General features: G+C 49.6%; 9 protein-coding genes across 9 annotated transcripts; 3 read left to right on the plus strand and 6 right to left on the minus strand.

Annotated features, from left to right (window-relative positions):
- Window positions 1-2,374: 2,374 nt before the first annotated feature.
- K444DRAFT_135760 (uncharacterized protein) lies at window positions 2,375-3,276 on the minus strand. Its single transcript, XM_024870502.1, has one exon. It carries the CDS (start codon window positions 3,161-3,163, stop codon window positions 2,708-2,710), a length of 456 nt encoding a protein of 151 aa, XP_024731008.1. The 5' UTR covers window positions 3,164-3,276; the 3' UTR covers window positions 2,375-2,707.
- A 114-nt stretch (window positions 3,277-3,390) lies between these two features.
- Window positions 3,391-5,546, minus strand: K444DRAFT_634877 (uncharacterized protein; the record flags this gene model as incomplete). The annotated part of the gene is made up of 3 exons (XM_024883803.1): window positions 3,391-3,751; window positions 3,809-5,251; window positions 5,299-5,546. The coding sequence occupies 3 exons, from the start codon at window positions 5,544-5,546 to the stop codon at window positions 3,391-3,393; spliced, it is 2,052 nt and encodes a 683-aa protein (XP_024731009.1).
- A 486-nt stretch (window positions 5,547-6,032) lies between these two features.
- K444DRAFT_540198 (uncharacterized protein) lies at window positions 6,033-7,344 on the plus strand (the record flags this gene model as incomplete). The annotated part of the gene is made up of 2 exons (XM_024875690.1): window positions 6,033-6,306; window positions 6,362-7,344. The coding sequence occupies 2 exons, from the start codon at window positions 6,033-6,035 to the stop codon at window positions 7,342-7,344; spliced, it is 1,257 nt and encodes a 418-aa protein (XP_024731010.1).
- Window positions 7,345-7,658: 314 nt separating this feature from the next.
- Window positions 7,659-9,233, minus strand: K444DRAFT_570699 (sorbitol dehydrogenase-like protein; the record flags this gene model as incomplete). The annotated part of the gene is made up of 3 exons (XM_024877277.1): window positions 8,941-9,233; window positions 8,514-8,884; window positions 7,659-8,466 (listed from the first exon to the last, which is right to left on the minus strand). Coding segments are annotated over exons 1-3 (1,296 nt in total), but the record flags the coding sequence as incomplete, so codon positions are not given.
- K444DRAFT_135817 (uncharacterized protein) lies at window positions 9,225-10,211 on the plus strand. Its single transcript, XM_024870503.1, has one exon. The coding sequence runs from the start codon at window positions 9,392-9,394 to the stop codon at window positions 9,962-9,964; it is 573 nt and encodes a 190-aa protein (XP_024731012.1). The 5' UTR covers window positions 9,225-9,391; the 3' UTR covers window positions 9,965-10,211.
- K444DRAFT_618568 (vacuolar protein sorting-associated protein Vps17) lies at window positions 9,949-12,421 on the minus strand. Its single transcript, XM_024881348.1, has 3 exons — window positions 11,735-12,421; window positions 11,229-11,682; window positions 9,949-11,168 (listed from the first exon to the last, which is right to left on the minus strand). Exons 1-3 carry the CDS (start codon window positions 12,233-12,235, stop codon window positions 10,294-10,296), a joined length of 1,830 nt encoding a protein of 609 aa, XP_024731013.1. The 5' UTR covers window positions 12,236-12,421; the 3' UTR covers window positions 9,949-10,293.
- Window positions 12,422-12,840: 419 nt separating this feature from the next.
- K444DRAFT_540161 (putative ribosome-releasing factor 2, mitochondrial) lies at window positions 12,841-15,374 on the plus strand (the record flags this gene model as incomplete). Its single annotated transcript, XM_024875686.1, has 2 exons — window positions 12,841-12,877; window positions 13,039-15,374. 2 exons carry the CDS (start codon window positions 12,841-12,843, stop codon window positions 15,372-15,374), a joined length of 2,373 nt encoding a protein of 790 aa, XP_024731014.1.
- Window positions 15,375-16,591: 1,217 nt separating this feature from the next.
- Window positions 16,592-17,800, minus strand: K444DRAFT_667741 (uncharacterized protein). Its single transcript, XM_024887330.1, has 2 exons — window positions 17,425-17,800; window positions 16,592-17,333 (listed from the first exon to the last, which is right to left on the minus strand). Exons 1-2 carry the CDS (start codon window positions 17,781-17,783, stop codon window positions 16,790-16,792), a joined length of 903 nt encoding a protein of 300 aa, XP_024731015.1. The 5' UTR covers window positions 17,784-17,800; the 3' UTR covers window positions 16,592-16,789.
- A 946-nt stretch (window positions 17,801-18,746) lies between these two features.
- K444DRAFT_634883 (npp1 domain-containing protein) lies at window positions 18,747-19,512 on the minus strand (the record flags this gene model as incomplete). The annotated part of the gene is made up of 2 exons (XM_024883804.1): window positions 18,747-19,236; window positions 19,289-19,512. The coding sequence occupies 2 exons, from the start codon at window positions 19,510-19,512 to the stop codon at window positions 18,747-18,749; spliced, it is 714 nt and encodes a 237-aa protein (XP_024731016.1).
- Window positions 19,513-21,771: the final 2,259 nt, after the last annotated feature.

A 21,771-nucleotide genomic window follows, 5' to 3' on the forward strand; every position in this document is an offset into this window, starting at 1 on the left:
CATTCGCAGGTAATTGCTCTTTTCGGTTGCGAGCTATTCTACCCTGCGCCACTAAGCAATGAATTTGGAGAGTATTAGTTCTAATTCTACTAACATTTGTGAGCGCTAATTTCAATTGTACCTGCAGCACAACGAATATTCGGAAGTGCTCGATTTTCATTGTACTTGCTACATACTGAAGATTTGATCGCACTGAGTTGTAACATGTAAGCCCCTCCAGAAAATGTGAAGAACACCCGTTAACCTGTGCGCGGAACAAACGTCAAGATTACGGATGCCTTGAGAATTCTTGAGGAGATCTCCCTTAAGCACAAGGGGACGGTACGAAGATCACGGCATAAAGTGACGGGATTACAGGGCATTTGTGCTTTACAGCACTTCAGTATCTTTTTTTAGTGCACTTGGACACTAAATTACCCTATGATTCTAGGCCAATGCCCTAAAAGCACGCTAGAAAGCGGGAGCTAGGGGTACCCTACCTTTTTAGGGCTCCTCCCCTGTACTTACAAGGAACATCTCGCTAAAGAGCCCTATAGTAACTACCTATTTAGCGTCCAAGCGCTATGGTTGCTCTGCCAGCAGCGCTATTTGGCCCTAAGGACATCTCATACCTTGCGAATGTCTCACAGCGCCTCTTGAGATCTGCTTAGGGCATATGGCCTGGAGCCATAGGGCCTTACAGCGGGCTCAAGCCACTAAATTGTGTTCTGAGGGGTGCCAAGGGTCCAAATGCCCTGTAATCCCGTCACTTTATGCCGTGATCTTCGTAATTCCGGCGACGTTTATTCCTGGCGAAGGAACTTTCTTCGCCCTACTCTCGACTCCGAATTGCAAACCCATCGCCTATATGTTGAGAGACCATTACAACAATTTGGGATGGAAGGCGATATCCAGCTGTGCTAGGCTTGATTTATCATGCGAAGCGAAACGGTATTGAAGAAGTCTTCGAGCTGCCGAAGCTGAACGCCCATTTGAAGCTTCGAGACAGGACGTCTACAAGGTCTTTCGTGCTGCTTGCAGCGACTTGAAAAATCAACGCGACGTATTTTCTATTAGGTTGTAGTGAATACCAATTCATTCATTTTCCTTCCCCCACCCCCTTTTTTTGGAGGCTGTTGATAAGCGAGCTCGCTTAAGGACTTGGAAAAGTACCTAAACAAGTGAAGAGGGCAGTTCGAGGAAGGGCGTCTAATAAACTAGAGTGAAGCGAGAAGCGAGAAGCGAGATCGAATATAGACTATACCATATTCTGATGGATAATCCAGATTGCATGTTCCTTACACCTGTAGTTCAACGCATCTGCCGCTATGCTTTTGAAATTCGAAGGATGACGTTCACTTTCGCCTGGCGCACCTTCCCATTTCAGGGGAAACGAAGTTGCTCTTTCTGAACTTTCGGTCCCCCAACTACGTGGATATAGCAACCACGGGTCAATTGAGTGACATTATTACATCGCGTCTTCCTCATCAGCCTGGTGCGCCAAATTTACCAAGGCACTAGCGCGCGAGAGTGGCTCGGGTGGGTGGGTCCCATTGCCATATTGACTGAGCCCCAAGTTATAAAACGACCTCCTTCACAGCAAACTCAATATACAAAATTCGTAACTATTCGCAGTGGGCGAGATGGGCTTCATGGATGAGTACGGAAAATCGGGTTCCTATTCTCTTTATCCCCAGATCCCGGGACACACTCTTCCATCATGCACTCTCGAGACATCTCGAAAGAGCTTCTATTGTTGGATTGCTCTTGGAGCAACTCGGCAGAGGGCAATCTGCTAACCCCTCTATTCTAGGCTCAGTCGTTTAGCAGAGAACGCGGAATTCCTTCAACGCTCTACGCTCACCGACGCCGAAATCGAGCAATGGAAGACTCTCTTCGCCTACACCGATTCCGAAGCCTCGCTCGTTATCAAGATGCAACTTGCAGACGTCAAACAAGAGTGCATCCCTGACGCACATTTGGAGCTGATTCGCGAGGATGTTGAGGCTGCAGGTCACTCGTGGCTCAGCCCGAAGCACCTGCTGCAAAATGGAGGATACCATGAAGGCCAACAGCACTACGCTGATTGATCATGACGGGAAGAGAGGGGCTTCTCTTTGGGTGGTCGGGTTTATCTGAGATGTGGAGAGCGTCAAGGAGATTACAGGGTGAAGGAAGACCCGAAGGTTACGGAGGTTGCTGCGATGTTTGGCAAGCATGAGGTATGTCTCAATTTCTGGGAGTAGTATTTCATCTTGCAGCAGTGTCCAACATCTTTTGGAACGTTCTGCTCCTGAGGATACTCCAAAGATTTATGCCGACTCCGATGTCTCGGGAGTAGGTTGATTGGGTTGATGATGAGGGGTTGAAGAGGATTGTGGAGTTATTGATGCGAAGTTGGTTCTTGAGATGAAGGGTCGTTGAAGACGGACCTCTCCACGGGCAGTCAACCAGATAGCCAAACTCGGTGTCTCCCTCTGCTCGAACAATCTCCTTCCTGACCCCAAATTCCTGGTACTTGCAGCATATCAGGAACTTGGGATGATGTATTTCTAGCCCGACCGATGATGCAGATGCCAACAATATGACCCTAGAGCCTCCCGAACAAAGAAATCAAACCATCACTTCCAGTCATAGAAGGCAGTGCTTTCTTTATCGTGAAGTGGAAAATCTTCTTTGTTCGCTTTGAGTCAAGTCCATTGTCCAAGATTCGAGAACAAAGAAGCAGCTACAACATGCGAACAGAAGGATCAACCCATACTGAAGAAGCAGAATTAAATGTCCATTCGGCATTAAACATCCAACATCCCAACTCAACCCCACGGAAAACGAAAGCAAAGACACAATGTGCCAAGGGACCGTCACCATCATGAGCTGCGGGCACGCTCTGAACCACTACATATCCTACTGTCATCAAGCTGCTGCACAACGAGACCTTAGGCCTTGTCCTCAAGACAGAATTCACGGCCCTCTCCAGCGCATTGATGACAGCTGTGCTGCGTGCCACCCGAGCTTCAAGATCTCCGAGATCAACCAAAGACACGATGAGTTCCGAGACCGGAAGATGGCGCAGATGCAGCAATCGAGATCGAGACAGGAGGTTTTGGTGTTGCAGCGCGTGCTGGGGGAAGCACATGCTGCTAGAACAAAGGAGCTGAGAGATGCAGGCAGAGTGAGGTGGCATGGTGTTGTGTTGTGGGGACCGCCTGGCGCCGAGGGGTGTGAACGGGAGGAATGTGAGTGGGATGTTCCCTTTTCATTGTAATACAAATAGATTACGTTGCTGAGTTTGATCGGGAGTAGATCCGCAATATCGTGTGCCACCGTGGCGAGAAGAGTGAAGCCGACATAGTAATTGAAGCGATGGGCTTAGAATGTGGAAGGAAGGCTATTCGGAAATGATCGGATTTTTTATGAACCGGAACCCGCTTGGTTGGCGTTGTTTAGAATCGCAGTCTTCAGCAACCCGGAGGGATCGGCCTGTCCCTTGCCCCTCTTCCCAGCGTCTTCAACTCGGGCTCTCAGTTCCTTCATTCGCGCCTTCCGTTCTGTTTCTTGCGCTTTCTCCATCGCCTTCCTGGCATCTCTATATTCCCTCATTCGTTGTTTACCAAGAGAGCCGTTCCGTCTCCGGTCATCTGCGTTTCGAAGGAGCGGCAGCTGGATTATGGCAGAGAAAGTATCGAAGACTTTCTTAATCGGTACGCTGTGCCGTTCGGCGACTTCAGCAAAAGGAAAGAGATCTTGACATGTCTCGGCAATATCGACAATTCTACAAAGAAAAACAGATTAGCAAACGACTGAAGTAGGAGAATTGATCCGTGCATACAGATTTGGACAATGCTTGTGACTAGTACGAGCTCGTGGAATCTCAAACAGGTCTGTCTTCGCTCCCGTAACGCGAGGTGTACTGCTGAATGTATTTACAGCCCAAGCGTTAGATCTGTTCTCAAAGTTTCTGCTAGGGTTCGTATTAGGCTTCATTGAATTTGATGGCTGTCTAGCAGCGCTGAAATTCATGCCAGACTGAAAACCCCGGCTGCTAGCTGTATAGGACTCGGCAGGAGGAGACTGGGACCGAGAGGTCACTATTGGTATTTGAGCCAGACTGGCTTCTTTGGTTGATGGCCAAGCTGGAATCTTGTAGAGCGATGGTTTCCTCAGGAGATCCGAAGGGGTTGTTTGTAGCCGTTGAAAACTCGCCTGAGCGGGCCTTGGCGAAGGTGATGTCTGCTGCCTCTGAAATTGGAGTCCTTGGTGCTGAGGGATGGGAATTGGTGCAACCGTGGAGGTCGTATTAAGGTTTTGAGACAGAATTGTTCCGGGCTGGGAGGAGAGATTGTGAAAAGACATTGGCACATTAGGCAGGGCTAAATGTTGAGGGCGAGTTTGTTGAGGCCTTGTTTGAAATGGCGGAGAGGATTGGGCAGATTCGAAGGCGGGCCGGCGTTGTACTTGCGGCGTTGCCGGCACTCGCGAGATGTTTTGTTGCCACATGTTTCGTGGCTCGAAATGCCCGATTCTTGGCTGGTGCGGTGAATTGGTTAGCAGCCCCTGATTCTTGGGAGGCGTCAGCATGTTTTGATGCACAGGCTGTTGTTGATTGAGAGCCGAATCGACATTGTGGAAAGCGTTCCAATCAAAATCTAACCAAGAATTGAACAGTGGCTTGTTCGAGGGCTGAGTTCCTGGCAGAGACGGTAGATCAGGAGTCCAAAGCATATCTGATGTGCCCATTGCTGAATCTCCTAAAGAACTCCCCGTTTTTGGCAGGGTAGAAACGAGAGTCGTTCGGGGTGAGACCTGAGAGGACTGGCTGAGACGTTGAGCTTGGGCTGATGGCACTTCGCCGTCAAGTCTCCGTTTCTTAGATGCTGAGCCGTGCAACGGCCACCAGTCGGGCAATTGAGCGGTTTGTGTGGGTTGAATCGTTTGTGCCAAGGGTCTTGATTCATCCCACCAAAGAACCGACGCCAATTGAGAAGGAGGCTGAACAGCTTGAAGAGAGACATGGCGGGCGTCTGGGAACCATGAGGCCTGTGCCTTTGGAAGAGGAGTTGTTGCGAAGGGTGCTACTGGCAGAGAACTTCTTCGAAAAAGATAATCCTTGCTCTCACGGGTCCCTATGTGACATGATTCCAACTGTTCCAGAACACCTAGACTTCGCCGCCGAAGAGGATCCCATTGAGTCGTGCTATCTCGCTTTGGTGGAGGGGTTTTTTGGGGAACGGAGCACTGATTGAGCATGGACGGCGAGTATGAGAATTCAAGCCTGCCATCATGGTCAATAAGCCCTCTGGAAACCGCAACGTCTCATACCTCTTCCTTTTTCTCTTCCTACGTCGCGGTGCTGAGAAAACGAATTGGACCTCGTCATCCTCACTAGCATTTAGCCCAGAGTTCACCTGCGTAATTCCTTGGAGATGTTGGCCATTGCGGTTCATGAAATTTGGGGTGGCAGTTGAAGAAAGGCTATCAATCGTCGCTGGTTTGCTATTGGGAGTTTTGACGGCAACTGGCGGAGCCGTAGGAGTAACTAGAAGCTCGATTGGCCGTTCTTGGGCCATTGTTGACGTAGAGACTTGAAGAGCCAAAAGAGAGAAACGAGTGAAACTGGGGACTACCAAAGAGATATAACATTTTGAGCAAGGAAGATGCGTGACAATTGATCAAAGAAATGCATCCTGCAAGAATCCACCTGCAGCTGGAGACCAAAATATGAGGGCCGACATGTCCATGTTTCATCTTAATCACATAAGATACTGGGGATTGGCGAGACAGATCACAGACACAAATGTGTACACTTCTGAGAGTTGACTGTGAAATATTTGAGAAACGATGAGGTTGGGATTGAAGACAAGGGGGCTTCGCCAAAGCACGTGAAAAGTGGGCCATGCTGGCACGCTAGGCTTCCATCCTTCCACCCCGCACCGCCGCTAGGGTATTTTGGGGAGCTTCAGCCTTCCCATCTTCCCACGAAAGATCAACAAACGTTCACCATACTCTGTCACACCACAATTTCGATAACAGCCCTTGGTACGCAGTACTGCATCATGGCGGTTGACGCCCCAAATCCTTTGATCTCCACTCAAAAGTCCTCCGACTCAGGCCTCCAAGTAGCACTCCATCCACTGGTTCTCCTCACAATCTCCGACTACATTACGAGACACACCCTCCGTCGGCAGCAGGGCCCTGTCGTTGGAGCATTGCTGGGACAACAAAATGGCAGAGAAATCACCATTGAGCACGCCTTCGAGTGTCTGCTCGCCGAAGCTGAGGATGAGATCGTCTTAAATCAGACTTGGTTTGAGGAGCGACTGCAGCAGAGTAAGATATATCGTAAAAGCTTGACAGTACTGAACTAATTGTTTGACTTTTGCAGTGAAAGATGTGCACAAAGTCCCGGCACTTGATCTCGTTGGCTGGTATTCGATTTTGCCAGCTTCCGGCCCCCAGCCTGTGCATCTACCAATTCACCGCCAAATCCTCCACTCTTATAACGAATCCGCAATCCTGCTAGGCTTCCACCCCACGGCTGCTCTGGGGGGATCGGCTGGGGGCAAGCTGCCTCTAACGATCTACGAGAGCAACTACGAAGCAGAAGAACTGGCGACTGCGATCGGAGAAGACAAGGAAATGAAAGATGGCGAATCCCAATTAGCATTGAGGTTCAAGGTACTGCCATACAGTGTTGAAACCGGAGAAGCCGAGATGATCAGTGTTGACTTCGTGGCACGAGGTGGGGGTAATGCAACAGCGGTGGATGGAACAACCAAGACACCGGCGGTCGAGAAGAGCGAACCATCATCCGACAAGGGTAAAGGCAAAACACGAGCCAGCAAGAAATCAGAGGAGCAAGATCCAGAAGCTTCGAAAGCGGACGAACAACAAATTTTATCCCGGGAAGACGAAGAATTGATTGCCTCTCTCACCGCCAAGGCGAACGCAATCAAGATGTTACATGCACGGATCAACCTAATTGCGATCTACCTCCAGAACCTACCACCGTCATACATATTGAATGTTGTGCCGGAAGATGTGGAGCCAACCGATAAGAAGTACACCCCGGTCAACCATTCCGTTCTCCGGTCCATTCAAGCCCTTCTTACCCGGCTCAGTCTCCTTGTCCCCGCCGATGCCGTTGCGTTTGAGCGCGAGTTGATGTCCGAACAAAACGACGTCAACCTCGTATCCTTGCTTAGCACCCTTACTCAGAGTATCAAGGACGTTAGGGAGACGGGTAGGAAGTTTGCCATCGTTGATACACAGAAAGGCATTAAGTCCAAATCTGACAGATCTGGTGGTCCTTGGGGCGGGAGCGGCTCATTCAATGGTGTTATGGGCGTTGGTGACCTTCTTTCCTAACATGACACGAAGGATACTTTGGGTGGCGAAGATTGATTGCATTTACACGGCGTCAAGAAAAGGAAACGTGACAACAAGACTCTGCTGTTTTCTAGCGATCATTCATGACCGAGATGTAGACATGAAATGCGAATTATAGAATTGAGATCATTACTGCAGTCTAGTTTGCTCTTGTTCCGTCCAACGCTGGTCTACCAGTACTACGAAAGAAAGAAAAAGCAAAATGCCGCCCACCTTCCTTAAATAGTCTTCCCCTTCCTAATCTGGATACCAGCAGATTTTAGTCCCGCATCTCGCTCAGCCTAAGCTCAAGCCTCAATCACCACTTTAATAACTAAATTCCCGTCATCGTCAATCGTTCTTCCTGCCAGCTCAAACGCCTTCTTTGCAGCACCCAAGCCTTTGAACTTGTGTGTAACCATGCCGTCCAAGCTCGGCAACTTCATAGGGCCTTTTCCAGCAAGGAGCCTGATCCCAGTCTGATACGTGTTTGCGTACCTGAAAATTCCCAAAATGTCCACCTCGCGCAAGTGCGCGGCAGAGAGAGGAACAGTCTGGATGGGAGTGCCCATCCCGACCATGATTACTTTCCCGCCTGGTTTTGTGGCGTAGAGAGAAGTTTGCATGCACGGCTCTTTACCAGTGCATTCGAAGGTAACATCCACTCCATCATCTTCGTCGTCATCCAAAGCAAGCATGTCCGGTCTCGCGACTGCAAGGACATCCGCAGCAACAGCTTTTGCGCCATCAAGGCGGTCGCTGATGCTGCTGTAGCTACTCAAAGGTGACATTGCACCATCTGAGCTGGCGGGAGTAGAAGTTCCAGACATGAAAATGGAGGAAGAGGAGGCAGAAGGGTGCAGAGGCTTGGGGACAACGTAGCCGTGTGTCGCAAACCCCTTAGAGATTGCATACTGCACACGGCCTTCGTCGACATCCATGATGGTTACAAAAGTGCAGCCAGATTGACGTGCCATTGCTGCTACAAGTAGGCCGACAGTTCCTGCACCTATGACAAGTGCAGTTGAACCAGGAGTTGGGGCGGCACGGTTGACTGAATGGATGGCGACGGACAGGGGCTCTAGAAGTGCAGCGGCATCGAAGGAGACGTGCTCGGGGATTCTGAACTTGGTTAGCCATAGTTATGGTTTTCGTTCAGAAATAAGTACTTGTGGCACCATATCGCAGGGTGGTTAATCCTCTCTTGAAGAGTCCCCTGAAAGTGAGGAACGCTTTTCGCGCTACTCCTGAACTTCATCTTTTTGCAAAGATTGTATCGCCCTTTTCTGCAGATTCCGCATTGGCCACAGGGAATGCCGACTTCCAGGGCCACTTTGTCCCCAATTGCAAATCCATTGACTTGCGGGCCAATGCCCACAACTACCCCGGAAGATTCATGTCCAAGGGACAACGGCGCACAAGCACAGAGGTCGCCATTGGCGAACTTCTTATAGTAGCTCACATCCGACCCGCAGATGCCGGTGGACTTGATCTGGATTTGAAGCTCGCCTGCAGAGGGTTGCTCGAGACTTCTGGTTTCCTGTATGATTGGTAAGAAATTTGGGCAACTCGCATATGCTTGTGCTGGAAACGCACCAATCTCAGATCGAGAGCTCCGTGTAGTACACTGGCGGCGACTGTCGCCGATTTAGAGGAGAGAGTGCGCGATTCCAACGAGACCGGAAGTTCCTCCGCAGTTGCTGAGGGAGCCATCGTCTATATAAGGTTGCGGCGCTGATATCTTTAGTCAACAAAAGGGAATGTGAGTACATAGATCGAGCAGTCGAAGTTGGGGGGATATGTGCAGTGCGTGGGGGGCACCTCTGCCAACTATAAATACGGCCATTGCAACAGCTTGCTACGGATCGTCCTCTGCCTTTGCTGCCCACTCAAACCCCTTTGCTTTATCTCTCTCTCCAATCTCCCTTCATAGCGCTGATAATGTCGTGGAAATATTTTCTGCAGCCAGCAGCCCTGGATAAAGTGATGCAGCGTAAAGTTACGTGCTTGCTGGGGCGCGGACAGGGAGGCCCCTTGCACTTGCAGCATGAACTCGCTCGCGTATGCACCCTATGGTTTCTGCCAGTGTCATTCCCACATGGCCTCCACGCCTGTTGGGAGACGATCCCGCCGAACCTCTTGGCCTTTTCTGGGGACGAGGGGGCAAATCACTTTACCCCAGACGGTGTCAGGGTTTAGCCGGTGTGTGGGTGTTCCACGGATTCGCACTTTGGGGACGCTCGTGGGGGTTACAGCTTCCACGTCAGGAACCAGAGGCACCCGAATTCTCGATTACCCTCTGAGCGGCGGAAGCTCCGCCGCACTGGCAACGCCCCTTCGTGCTGGCACCATTGCGGCCATACTCCTCGGCCGCCGGCGGAGCGTGAGAAACAAATCAAATCAGGAAGCAAGGAGGCTGGTGGAAAGCCCAGCATGGGGTAGGACAAATTCGACATATCAAAGACCGACACAAGTTCGACCCATACCACGCTTGGAGACTCAGCCGCCAATAAGTTTCTCCGCGTGGAGTCAATGTACGGAGCTGGACCTACTTCGTATGTGGCTCTGGCCGGCAACGGAGCCTTGGGGCCCGGTAATAAAGCTTTTTGGTAAGGATTAGGGCTTACACTGAAGATGCGCTCTTAAGGTCCAAGAAGATCAGAGCCGTGGCTGGAGCTGTCGGATGCTGGCCGCCATGCAATAGGCAGAGCGGTGAGCGGAAATACGATGACAAGAGGGGAGCACTGATTTGACTAGTCTATATCACAAGCAAACATTACTTGAAGCATTCCATTGCACAGGAATTACAGAGGTTTTGGCCGCTGACTTGGGAGAGATCGTGCGATTCTGAAAAAGTTTATACACGAGGTGTGGGTAACACACGCCAAGGTTACATACAAATAAACTACGTCCCTCCCCTACGGTTAATTAAAGGCGATTCGCTGAGGCTTAAAACGAACTCGTCGCGAGTCTAGCTGCAGCATTCCTAGCATCGACCCTATCCTCGTCGTCTTCTTCCTTAACACCGCGAAGACCACCAGCACTCGCACCACTGAGCGCTCTCTCTCGGCCCGACCCTGTCTGCTCTTCGCCATTCTCTTCTGGAACATTAGACATGAAACTGCCTGAAATGCTCCTGTTCAACCCATCGGGGCGTCGAGGTACACCGCTCCACGCATCCCCCTTTGGCCCCTGGCTGGCCGCTAAACTTGCTCTGCGAGTTGCGGGGTGCGCCTCACGGCCTAGCCTACTGAGACCACCGGAAGAATCGATTGCCCGAATATCGGGCCTGACACTTTCAAGCGTGGCCAGAGTTCGACGCTCTGCTTCGATTTCTCGAATCACATATTCGCGGATGCTGAGTCGAAGATCCGCTGAGGTTCGAGCGAACCAGCGGCGTTGCTCCTGCATAAGGTTTGCCGTTACCCGCTGGGTTTTACCTAGCAAGTACAGCTCGTTACTTCGTGCCTCGTCCAATGCTGAGATAGCCTCGTCGACTTTCTCCCGTCGCACAGATGAGCTTGCCTTCAGCCTATCTGCTGCGTTCAGCTTGCTTCGTGTTAATTGCTGCGCTTGCAACAGCTCGCGCAGGAGAATGTGGCGATTCGTGAGCGTCTCCTTCACGATGAACGAATCTTGCGAATGATATTGCAAGGGATCGCCGATCGTTGTGGCCTCAGCAGTGCCTTGAGCGGCGTGGTAATCGCCAGTGGTCTGGATGGTCTTGCCCAATTTCCGATAGGCAGTTGCTAGTCCTTGATGCGGCTCTTGCACACTCATTGAGCCAAGCTTGACGCCAAAATCGGACTCTGCAAGTCCCAGGCCTGTTATCACTTAGCATATGGACATATTGAAAACTAGTCATGTGGATAGTGGGGGCTTACCTCTCCGAGCCTTAACTAACTTGTCTACCTTATGTCCTGCATCCATTGTACCAAGATAAAACAGTTTTACAACAGGTCGAGCCTCTTGAAGCTCCGGCGTGTCATCGGGTGGAGGTGCGAATTGCTTGATGACCTTTCTGCGTACTCCGGTTGCCGGCTGTTTTCTCTTCAACATCGGGCTGTACCCAAAATCACTCTCAACAAAAAGGACCATCTCGTCATCCCTCATCAAAACGTCGTTTGCGCAAACGTAATTAAGCCACCTTTGGAGCGATGCCTTGACGCGGGCTTCATCCTCATCTGTACCAGCACCGGCAGATGTCAACGCAGGTGGTACTGCAGGTACAAGGGCTTCGGGATTCGAGGATATCAAGTGATCAGCCAACTTCATGAATTCGGAGTGGGTTCTTCGGACATCGCGGAATTGGGTAGTTCGAAACTTTGGAAGGTTGGTCTGAGGTGTTAGTATGCTGCTTTGAGATTCCAATTGATCCACTGAAACATACATGGACATCGAATCTCAAAATGGGGTCTTTTCTCCCAGTTCTCTCAAGGCCCGTTATTTTAGCTTGTAGTTTGTACTGAGGAGCTTGAGGTTGCTGCCCTTGACGATTGGTTTGGTGGTATCGCTGGGGCTCTGATCTATGAGGTTGCGCCTGGTATTGCGGTTGCGGTGGAGCTTGCTGCTGTTGACCTGGGTAGGTCTGCTGTTGCTCAGGCTGGCTGCGAATCGAGTCTGCGGTATTCGGCCGGTGTCCATCGCTCTCAGTCACAGATCCTTCCCCAACGCTGCTCTCTGCTCCTTGATAGCTTCCCCCGCCAAGTGTATCGTCTTGTGAAAACCCTGTGCTTGATTGATTCGAAAGGTACGGCGTTGGGGACGGAGGAACATCGCCAGGTGCGCCAAATGAGCTTGTCCTTGGATGCTGTGGAGAAGCGACTGGGGATGAACCCCACGGTGAAGTGCCCGCAGGATGATCTTCTTGTATCGATGCAGAATAATCCATGATGAGATTGGGTTTTTGCCTGATCGCAGTCGGGAACCAATGCTTGTGATAAGAGGTGCGCGTGTTCTATTTCGATGACGTCTGGGGCCAGAAGATCAAGTCGACAAGTGCTATTGACATGAGATATGGCATACACAACGCATCGCCCAGATAGTTGGAGAAGAACTGGCTCCTACGAGGTGAGCAATCAATTAGGGAGAAGATGAGAATCAACAAGCCCCCAGCTCTCCTAAGCGCAGGCATCCGGCAACCATAAGCGCCACATAGGCGCTAAGCGAGCGCCTGACTTCTTCAACCTTTTCTCTCAAGACTTGCTTCAAAAGCTATCGAAATTCGAATTTGGGTGATGAGTCTACTTGTATCAAGGGGACGGCGTCAAGCATGGCATCGACGCCTCGGGTGCGTCGCACTTTGCAATAAATTAAAGGTCTCACGACATTGGCCCTCATACTCAACTTCACATCACCATCACTATGATCCGAGTATCAAAAAGACCAGGAATATTGGCATCATTGCCCATATCGATGCCGTTAGATACCTTATTCTAACTACATAGAGTTCAATTGCTAATTTTTTGGCAGGGGAAGACGACAACCACAGAGCGAATGCTTTATTATAGTGGTTTTACTCGTCGAATAGGAGGTATGGCCTGATATTTCAGCATGTCTTCATTCAAAAACACAAGTCGCCGCCCTGCACGGAACAGCATTTTCTTACAAACACATGAAAATCAACTTACAGCACATCAAGTGATGGTTATTGTGCCTCTGTTTCTTCAGCTTCTAATAATTTTGTTTCTTTAGATGTCGACGATGGATCCACTGTAACAGACTTTCTGCCCGCTGAACGAGCTAGAGGCATCACAATTCAGTCTGCAGCAGTCACTTTCCACTGGCCGCCCCTGCATGAAGGCCATACAGCCAAGGATGGCGTTCCCAAATCGCACACCCCCCATACTATCAATCTCATTGACACCCCTGGACACGCAGACTTCACGTTTGAAGTTCTCCGGTCTTTGAGAATTCTCGATGGAGCCGTGTGCATTCTCGATGGTGTTGCCGGCGTTGAAGCACAAACCGAAAAAGTCTGGACGCAGGCAAACAGTTACAGTATCCCGAGAATTGTGTTTGTCAACAAGCTGGACCGGGACGGCGCTGCATTCGAACGAACCGTCAAGGAAATTGGATCAAGGCTTCGCGGCTGGCCAGCCGTATGTCAGATCCCTTGGTGGGAAGGCGGCAAAGGGAGGTTCACTGGGGTTGGAGACGCTATCAATCTCTCTGCCCTAAAGTGGACAGAGGGAGGTGATGGGAAAAGTATCCAGACCTTTATTCTTGACCAGCTTGCTCACGAAGATGCTAGCCTTCACTCAGAGCTTATTAAGGCACGAGGAGCGCTTGTGGAGGCTCTCTGTGAGTTTGATGAGGAACTTCTTGAGATTTGGTTGGCATGCAACGATGATAGTCTGGCTGTTCCAGCCCAAGCAATTCGTGATAGTCTGAGACGTTGCGTCCTGGACGGCTCTGGGCGACTGATCCCTGTATTTGCTGGGGCAAGTTTCCGTAATATTGGAGTTCAGCCTCTCATGGATGCTGTCGATGACCTCCTCCCAAATCCAACCGAAAGGCCGGATCCTGAAATCAGCATTGGCAACCAGAAGGGTAGCTTATCTGACCTTCTACAAGGAAGACTATCGATCACACCAAACAAATCGCTGTCGAAAAAATTGGCGTCCCCTTTATCTCTGGTCGCTCAAATAGAAGGCTGTGCTCTTGCCTTCAAGGTGGTCAATGATCCTCGACGCGGTGTGCTTGTCTACATACGAGTGTATTCGGGATCAATCAAGAGGAACTCGGCTCTGTGGAACACAAATCTGCATGTCACTGAGAGGGCTCAGCGGCTATTACAGATGCAAGCATCTGATGCGATTGAAATATCACATATTGCTACTGGACAGATTGGCGTTATCGCAGGCCTAAAGCATGCCCGAACCGGAGACACACTTATCTCTTACCCTGGAGTCAACCCCAAACTTGGTCCTCCAGCACCATTGAATACACTTCAATTACGGCCGATTGATGTTCCTCCGCCAGTATTCTTCGCAGCTATTGAACCCCACAGTCTTAGTGAAGAAAAGACTGTCGCGGACATTCTTGGCTTGTTACTGAGAGAAGATCCGAGTCTGCACGTAAATGTCGACGAGGAGTCTGGGCAGATGTTGCTCAGCGGAATGGGAGAGCTTCACCTTGAAATCGCTCGAGATAGGCTTGTGAACGACTTCAAAGCCAAGGCCACCATGGGAAATATCGAGATCAGCTATCGCGAATGCGTTTTAGGGCCAGGAACTATGCCACATCGAGTTGTATTCGACCGTGAGGTTGCAGGAAAGAAAGGCAAAGCTGGCTGTCGAGCAAGCATTGAGCCAAGAAATGATGTCAGTTTAGAGACAGAACACACAATCCATCTCGACGGGAATGTCATCAAAATACAACTACCTGAATCCTCATACGACGAGGATGGAATCGAATTACTGCCTCCAAATCTGTCGTTCATTACGCTTCGAACCGCACTGATTAATGGTGCAAAAGCTGCTCTAGCTCGAGGGCCTCGCCAAGCATTCCCCCTCCATGCCAGCCATGTAGCGATAACATTCGACCCAGTAACCGACTATTTTGGCAACGATACCTCTGCCGCCGCACTCTCCTCAGCAGCCAGACTTGCTGTCCAAGCGGCGCTCAAAGAAGCCTTCGATAACAACAACATTGGGCTCATGGAGCCAGTCATGAACGTTGTCATAAGCTGCGATGAAGCCTCTCTCGGCGCCATTGTCCACGATCTCTCATCTGCGCGTGGTGGTCACGTCCTATCTCTCGACAACGATAGCAGCGAAGAATCTCCTTCCGATGTTCCGCAAATAGATACGAGCAGGATATATGCTCCTCCAGATCCGTTTGCTTCTAGCAGTGGTGCGGATAGAGCTGGACCGGGTCAGCAGAGACAAGTTACGGCGAGGGTGCCGTTGAAGGAGATGGTGGGGTATTTGAAGCATTTGAGGAGTTTGACGGGAGGGAGAGGAACGTTTATCATGAGTGTTGATCGATTTGAACGGCTTTCAGGTCCGAGAGAGAAGGCGTTGTGAGAGGAGCATTGAAAAGTGTCTGAGTAGGTTATATATGGTATGTACAGTACGATTGACCAATGTTAAAAGTCGATTATATTGGAGTCAATGGGGCGAAGTAGCCAGGTATTCCAATTGTTGTGATGGGGCGGTAGATAACCCGCTGGAGGGATTGTGGTAGGGTAATAGCCGCCAAAGGAAAATATGTCCACCAAGTTCTTCCCTTCTTACTTGGATTGCATTAGCTGCCAAAGCCGGTTTCTATCCGCTCTACAGAGATAGAAATTATTGGAGAGTTTAAGCAATCTTAACAAAAATCACAGGAAGCAGAGCTTCAGAGCACGAGTTGAAGTGAACCGTCCAGTGGCCGTACGAGAAATGACTGTGTTGAAAGTGCGAAATTCTTCCTCTCATGTAATCTTACATCTTCCCTTCTTTCCTTCTTTAGCCACTAGCATGGGAAAATAAAGTGCTTTTTTCCTTCTCTCGTTTGCTGTCACGTTGCCCCAACGAGCACGAGGTACTGTTGCTGTAACTTTGCCTTCCTTAACTTGCTTATTCCAAATACTACCCAATATGCAGAATGTTCGGCAGCTATTAAGCCAACCAGCGTCTCCCAGACTTCATTCGGCCTTGTACCACGTTGGTAAGATTACCTAGTACTTCCAGGGGCAACATTCCGAAAGCCGCAAATTGGTTGCTTCTTCCAATCCGACTCTCATCTGAAGGTATTACATACTTCTGAGCTTTCTGTGTCATCGTCAGTCAGATATGAACCATCCATGTGAGCCACTCCACTTACAAGCATCTTCCAAAGTACTGAATCATTGATCCTAGGTTCATTGCCCTCTATTATTTTTCTGAATGTCTCAAAGTGTCCTGACTTTCTAGTTTGGGTCATTGATTATCATTCATGTCATATGGTTGAGCACTATTATGGTGTGTCATTATACGACTTTTGCTTTTCTCATTTACTTGTTAGTGGATCAAACCCGAAGATCCCAAAAGGTGGCTGTCGACAGCAAACGTAAATTGCCTTTGAACATGGCTTGGTAACTACGCCATCCAGCCCTATCAAGATCTAAAATAAAGCATAATAATTCATGACTCAATCAAGGCTCGTCAGAATCCAACGACTTTCTTTCAATTTACCTACCCGCTTTAAGAGATTGCCTGGTGAGTTCGTTCCTGGTGGGGCAAAAGTGCCTTCCTCCTCACAGTGAAGCATGAGAAATGAACACGAGTCGCATACTCATTGTCTATCATGCCACGTACTTCATCCCAGGCCTGCGTATCCTGCCGAGCCATCCATGCCTGAACATTATTCCAGGGAGGAAGACGGTCTGGGTATTACACAAATATTATTCTGATATGGGAAAGAGGCTGGGCAAAAGGGCACCATGCAAAAGAACGGCCTGAAAGCATCCAAGTCCAAGCTATCCAGCAAGTTCAGGCGGTCTAGCACCAGAGCTCCCCATCTCGTGTGGTCGATTTATATCATGCAACTCATGCATTAGATCTCCTGGCCCCTTCTCACCCCCGTTGTTATTCCCTTCTGCTCGTTGTCGTTTTCTTAGATACTTGAATAATAGAAATGCGAACATGATAAAGGCGATACCTGCAACAGCAGCGCCGGCTCCAATCCCAGCTTTTGCACCCGTCGATAGACCGCCATTACCCGCTGCTGAGCTTCTCGTTGGCGAAGGTGAGGATATACCGGTTGAAGTCGCTGTAACTGAAGGACCTGAAATCGAAGACGCGGATGAGGAGACAGATGTTGGTCCAGCGAAATTAAATCCATTAACAGGAACTCCCAAAACATAATAGTCATTTCCCATAGTTGTAGATGTTGTTGTTAACCCTTCATTGATACTGCCCGGCACCTTCTCCATTACATATGTGACGACAAAGCCCTTGGAAACAGAAGACGCGCATTCGCCAACAATGCCAGCTTCCTGCATTTGTCGGAATTTATATCCACTATTAATTTCGCATTAGTCTTCATCAACTAATTTTTAAATTTTTCTGTGTAATTGGGAGAGTAGGTAAAATAAGAGGAAGGGCAACCTACGACGGACAACACGCGACCTGCGTGCTCTGCTCATTCACTATACTCGTGCCCGCGGTGGTAAAGGCCCCCGGACACACAATCGGCCCAACACTGTACCGCGTCGTAAGTCCATTGAGTACAGGCGCAGTCTCCGTTTCCCACCACAGAGTGACTTGCGACGGCATGCACATCAGTGCTGGATCGACGGTAATTCCATAGCCAGGATCGAAGGCTACAGCATCGGACGTGGCCGACTGGATGAAGCCCAAACGTGCCCAGATTGCAGAGGAACAGCCTGATTGATAGGGGAAGGTAGTGGTGAGTGGGAGCCAGGAGGTAACTGTATTAAAGTTGGTTTCTGGAGAACGAGTTGTCGCCATTGTTTGGGCGAGGGGAGATGGGAAAGGAGGTGAGAAGGAAGGAAAAGGAAGGAAGAAAGGCTGGAAGGATTTTGGAGGATGTCATGTCTTTCATTGCGCATGACGCCAAGGACCCAGGGTTGTATTTAGGATTTGGGGGCTGAGACGCGGTGAGGCTATTTATTCTGGGTTATTCCGTAGGGTGGCTTGTAGGTTGGGTTCAACTCCCGATATACTGCTCCCGGTGGCGTGCACCCCTTCGGCTAGTGCTTATTTAAGCACTAGGAACCAAAAATCAACGATAATGCAGTTTATTCTGGGTTATTTGTTCGCGCCGGTCGCTTCACTGTGAGCCAATTGAGCCCCTGAAAATCCTCCTTTTCTCGCTTAATCTTGAGACTCCAAAAAAGTAAACAATTGTCGAGCGTACTATACCTCAAGTGTACATTCATAGAGGGAGCATTTGCAATGTTCAACTGGGTCTCGAATGTTGAAAGCTTTTTCTGTCCAGAGCGAGTCGGGACGAACACTCACCAGTGCTAGAATCAGGAGAAGTTGGAACTCGCGACGATAGCACTCGATCCGTTTACTTTTCGCCCATATGTATAAACTCTCTTATTCCTTCTGTGACCTGCTAAGCAAACAACCATCAACTATGACCGGCGACCAGATCCAACAGTTGCAGGCTTGGTTGACCAAGACACTTTTCAGCATTTGACAGCACAGACCAGACATGTGTCACTACACAAAGGCCCCCTTGCTTTGAACACTTAATGTGAGGCTTTGAAAACCAAAAAGAGGCAAAATCAAGAATAGTTGACAGCAGATTTGAAATGACAACAAAAGGTGCTGCATAGCGAGGGGGTCATGATTCAGGAGGCGAGTCTGCTCGAAGCGAGCCTCTCAAATTTCTCGCTTCAAAAGGTCTGCTTGGTAATCAAGCACTCACTATTCATACTAACAACTCTTCACAAGCAAACTAATCTAAAACGTAGCAGCAGCAATATTTCCCGCAAAAGTGCTATCCTTCAACGGCACCGTCGCGCTCCCAAAATCCGTATTCTGCAGTGCATCCCTCGCAGCAGTCGGCAGACTCTCCCACGCAATCAATGGCTGTTGTCCACCTTGCTCAGCACCCAACCACATCTGGTGATTCACCGGCCAGATGCTAAAATACGCAATAAAAGCTCCAGATCCAGAGGTCAGGAAGGTGGTACTGCAATCCCAGCTTCCGTGGGCTGACGGGCACACGGCGAGGATGTTGGAGGATGCTGTGGAGGTCGCTGAGGCCAGCCAGATGATCACGCCTTCCCATTCGTGGCGGTGGCCGAGTCCGGACGATGGCGAGTCTTTGGGCATATACCAGGAGTACATGATTGCGTAGCGGCCGTTGGAAGCTACCCCACGGGCGTAGATTTGGCCTAGGTTGCTGCTGCAGCCGCTGTTTTGGGAACCAGTAGTGGGGAGACCGGCGCTGGAAGGTGTTAATGAGATTTCGTTTGGGAGAGAGGAAGGGGGAGTGGTACTTGGTGTTACCGTTGGCATCTACGGCCGGGAAGGGCACGCAGCCATTGAGCACGTCGAGGTATGGCTGGTAGGCTTCATAAAGCGTCCCAGTATTGTCATTTGGAACTGCTTCGGCGAGTCCTACGACTTGATCTGGGGGAAGTGTCCCGCGACGTCGGAGAGGCGTGCCATTGACTGTGGCAGTAAGAGCCAAGAGTTGAAGGAATCTTGCAAGGATCGCCATTGTGAATACGTTTTGGAATGCGGGTTAATGAACGGATCAGATCATTAACTTGAATGGAATAAGACAGTCCTCTTTATAGAATTTTCCTATCATCGCGGTGCTTGCGCACTTGATGCGTCTCGGACGAATCCTTAAATAGGTTGAACTGTGCATCGTGTTCCTGGATTCGTGATGCCAATGGAGCGGTATGTCGGCACCACATTCCAAGAGTTTATCTCGTGATGCATGTCAAGTAGGATACAAGCATGCTGATCAAGGTCCGGCGCTTAAAGAAATGAAGACCAATAGATGCCTAGTGTGCAAGGAAGCCAAGATTTCTTAGCAACCTGAAGCTGAGCTCCAGCGAGGGGTAGGCTTTAACCGAGCACCCCACCTTCCATTTTGAGTGGCTAAGGTTACCTTCCCCTCCGCCTCCGCCCTGAATTGTTCGACCAACGAGCGAAAGGTAGGTTACACGGGTTAGATTTCTCCAAGCCAGGCACATGTTGATCACCATGGTTTAATAAACGGTCCGAAGCGCAGACGTTGGGAAGTGCAAAATGTTCATGCGATACTGCGTCGGTGCCACCATTGGCTTGGTACAGTGGTATACAAGCGCTTAACTCAAACCGTCTCGTACCTGGCATCATATTTGCAGACTGTAGATAAATACGGAGCTTCATCCGAGTTTGGGCTTGAAGGTCTTTTGGCAAGCTCAAAGTAATCAACGGACCCCGCGCTCTTCTGGAGGCCCAGCAGTACACGTTGAGCATTGGAGCAAAGAGATTGTCAGAATAAGAAGTACGTATCGATGTCGTAAAAGAGTTTGACGATGAACTCTTCTGGAATCAGAACGTTTCATGCAGTGGAAGGGGACGACGGCTACTTGCCGATCCCATCACGGAATTGAAATTGCCGCAGTACTCAAAGAATCCATTCAACTTCAAACCATAATCTCGATACTCGCCACGTCTCTTCTAAAGCGCCAATTGGCAGATCAAAAACTTCGATAGGAGAGTCATTGAGCAAGAGTGAGAGGCGGAGTCGTCAACCTGACTTTGGTGTGTCAATGTACAGCACCCGCCAGATTGACAGCGAAGCAGGAATTGACAGCAAAACATTGTCAGAGAGGGACTGAGAGCTGGCCAATGTCGAGTACCCTCATTGGATACCCTTGCCGAGGCAGCAAGCACAGGTGGCTCTCGAAGGAAATATCCCCCAGGGCCATCGGAAGACCAACAGCCTCCCAGCATACAACACGTTGAAGGGGGTTTCCCTGAGATTGAAGTCTAAAATGTCGAGCTCAATCTGCCTTTGGCATCAGCTGCCCCATGCTCCGTCCTATCTACACGGGGAATGGACATTTCTGTTTTCGGGTTCCGTTCCAAAATGGCAATTATTTCACTCATTTACTCGCAAATACAAGGTGGCAAAGGTATAAAAAGACCACAGCACGGGATGCTTTGCACACAACGCGAAGTTAATCTAATTCCGGCACGTTAGACAGGGAAAGCATGATTACAAACAAACATTATCAAGTAGATGCGCAGCACAGAAAGAAAACCCTCACTCCCCTCGCACCGGCAACACTTGGAAGTAAACCCCAATTGTGTAATAAGAGATATGTAACAAAATTGAGAGCACTTGCCCAACCTTGACAGCAGCCAATAACTGCAAATGAAATCTCAAACTGATTCCGAGAAAGGACTGGAAGTTACGAAGTTTAGAATTCAAGCAGAAACAACATTCTACCTCACTTGGTTTGAACGATTTAGTTGCAAAGCTAGCTAGATAGATGCACATCAAGTAGTGGAAGTATAGAAATATTCGAGATGGACGATTGTCATTCTTGAACTCCAGGTTTTGAAAGCCCCCTTAAGAACTATTTCTTTGGACTCATAGTTGGCTGGTGGATGTTCCATCCACCATGTTTGACGAAGCCGGTCACCGATGCAGAGACGATGATTTAGAGTCTTTATCATAGTTGCTGTTTCAAGCTTTCTCGGTACTGAAGCGAAAGCTAGAGCGGAAATAGTCATTTGAGCAGCAGGCTTTTGTATCTCAAACATCATTCATGCATACCCTCCTCGAAATTGCTAGAAATCTGACCAGGAAAACACTGGCCTTGGAGAGTAGGACATATGCCTCTTCCCAGCATCTTTTGCAACGACTAGTGTGCAGAACGCGACCCAGGACACCCTGCCCTGTTCAAGCCCAGCTTGCCGCTGGAGAAAGCATGAGGCTGCAAATCTGGATTATGCTTGCGACCAAGGACAAGAT

Source organism: Hyaloscypha bicolor (genome assembly GCF_002865645.1).
Source record: "Hyaloscypha bicolor E unplaced genomic scaffold K444scaffold_136, whole genome shotgun sequence".
Classification (NCBI taxonomy): domain Eukaryota; kingdom Fungi; phylum Ascomycota; class Leotiomycetes; order Helotiales; family Hyaloscyphaceae; genus Hyaloscypha; species Hyaloscypha bicolor.

Excerpts from the sequence above, each read along its gene's own strand:
- K444DRAFT_135760 (XM_024870502.1), bottom strand. The coding sequence starts at position 3,163 with ATGCCACCTCACTCTGCCTGCATCTCTCAGCTCCTTTGTTCTAGCAGC.
- K444DRAFT_135817 (XM_024870503.1), top strand. The coding sequence starts at position 9,392 with ATGAACTCGCTCGCGTATGCACCCTATGGTTTCTGCCAGTGTCATTCC.
- K444DRAFT_618568 (XM_024881348.1), bottom strand. The coding sequence starts at position 12,235 with ATGGATTATTCTGCATCGATACAAGAAGATCATCCTGCGGGCACTTCA. Across the intron at positions 11,683-11,734 it reads TTTTGAGATTCGATGTCCAT|ACCAACCTTCCAAAGTTTCG; the intron begins GTATGTTTCAGT and ends CTAACACCTCAG. Across the intron at positions 11,169-11,228 it reads GTTAGTTAAGGCTCGGAGAG|GCCTGGGACTTGCAGAGTCC; the intron begins GTAAGCCCCCAC and ends AAGTGATAACAG.
- K444DRAFT_667741 (XM_024887330.1), bottom strand. The coding sequence starts at position 17,783 with ATGGCGACAACTCGTTCTCCAGAAACCAACTTTAATACAGTTACCTCC. Across the intron at positions 17,334-17,424 it reads CAGGTCGCGTGTTGTCCGTC|TGGATATAAATTCCGACAAA; the intron begins GTAGGTTGCCCT and ends CGAAATTAATAG.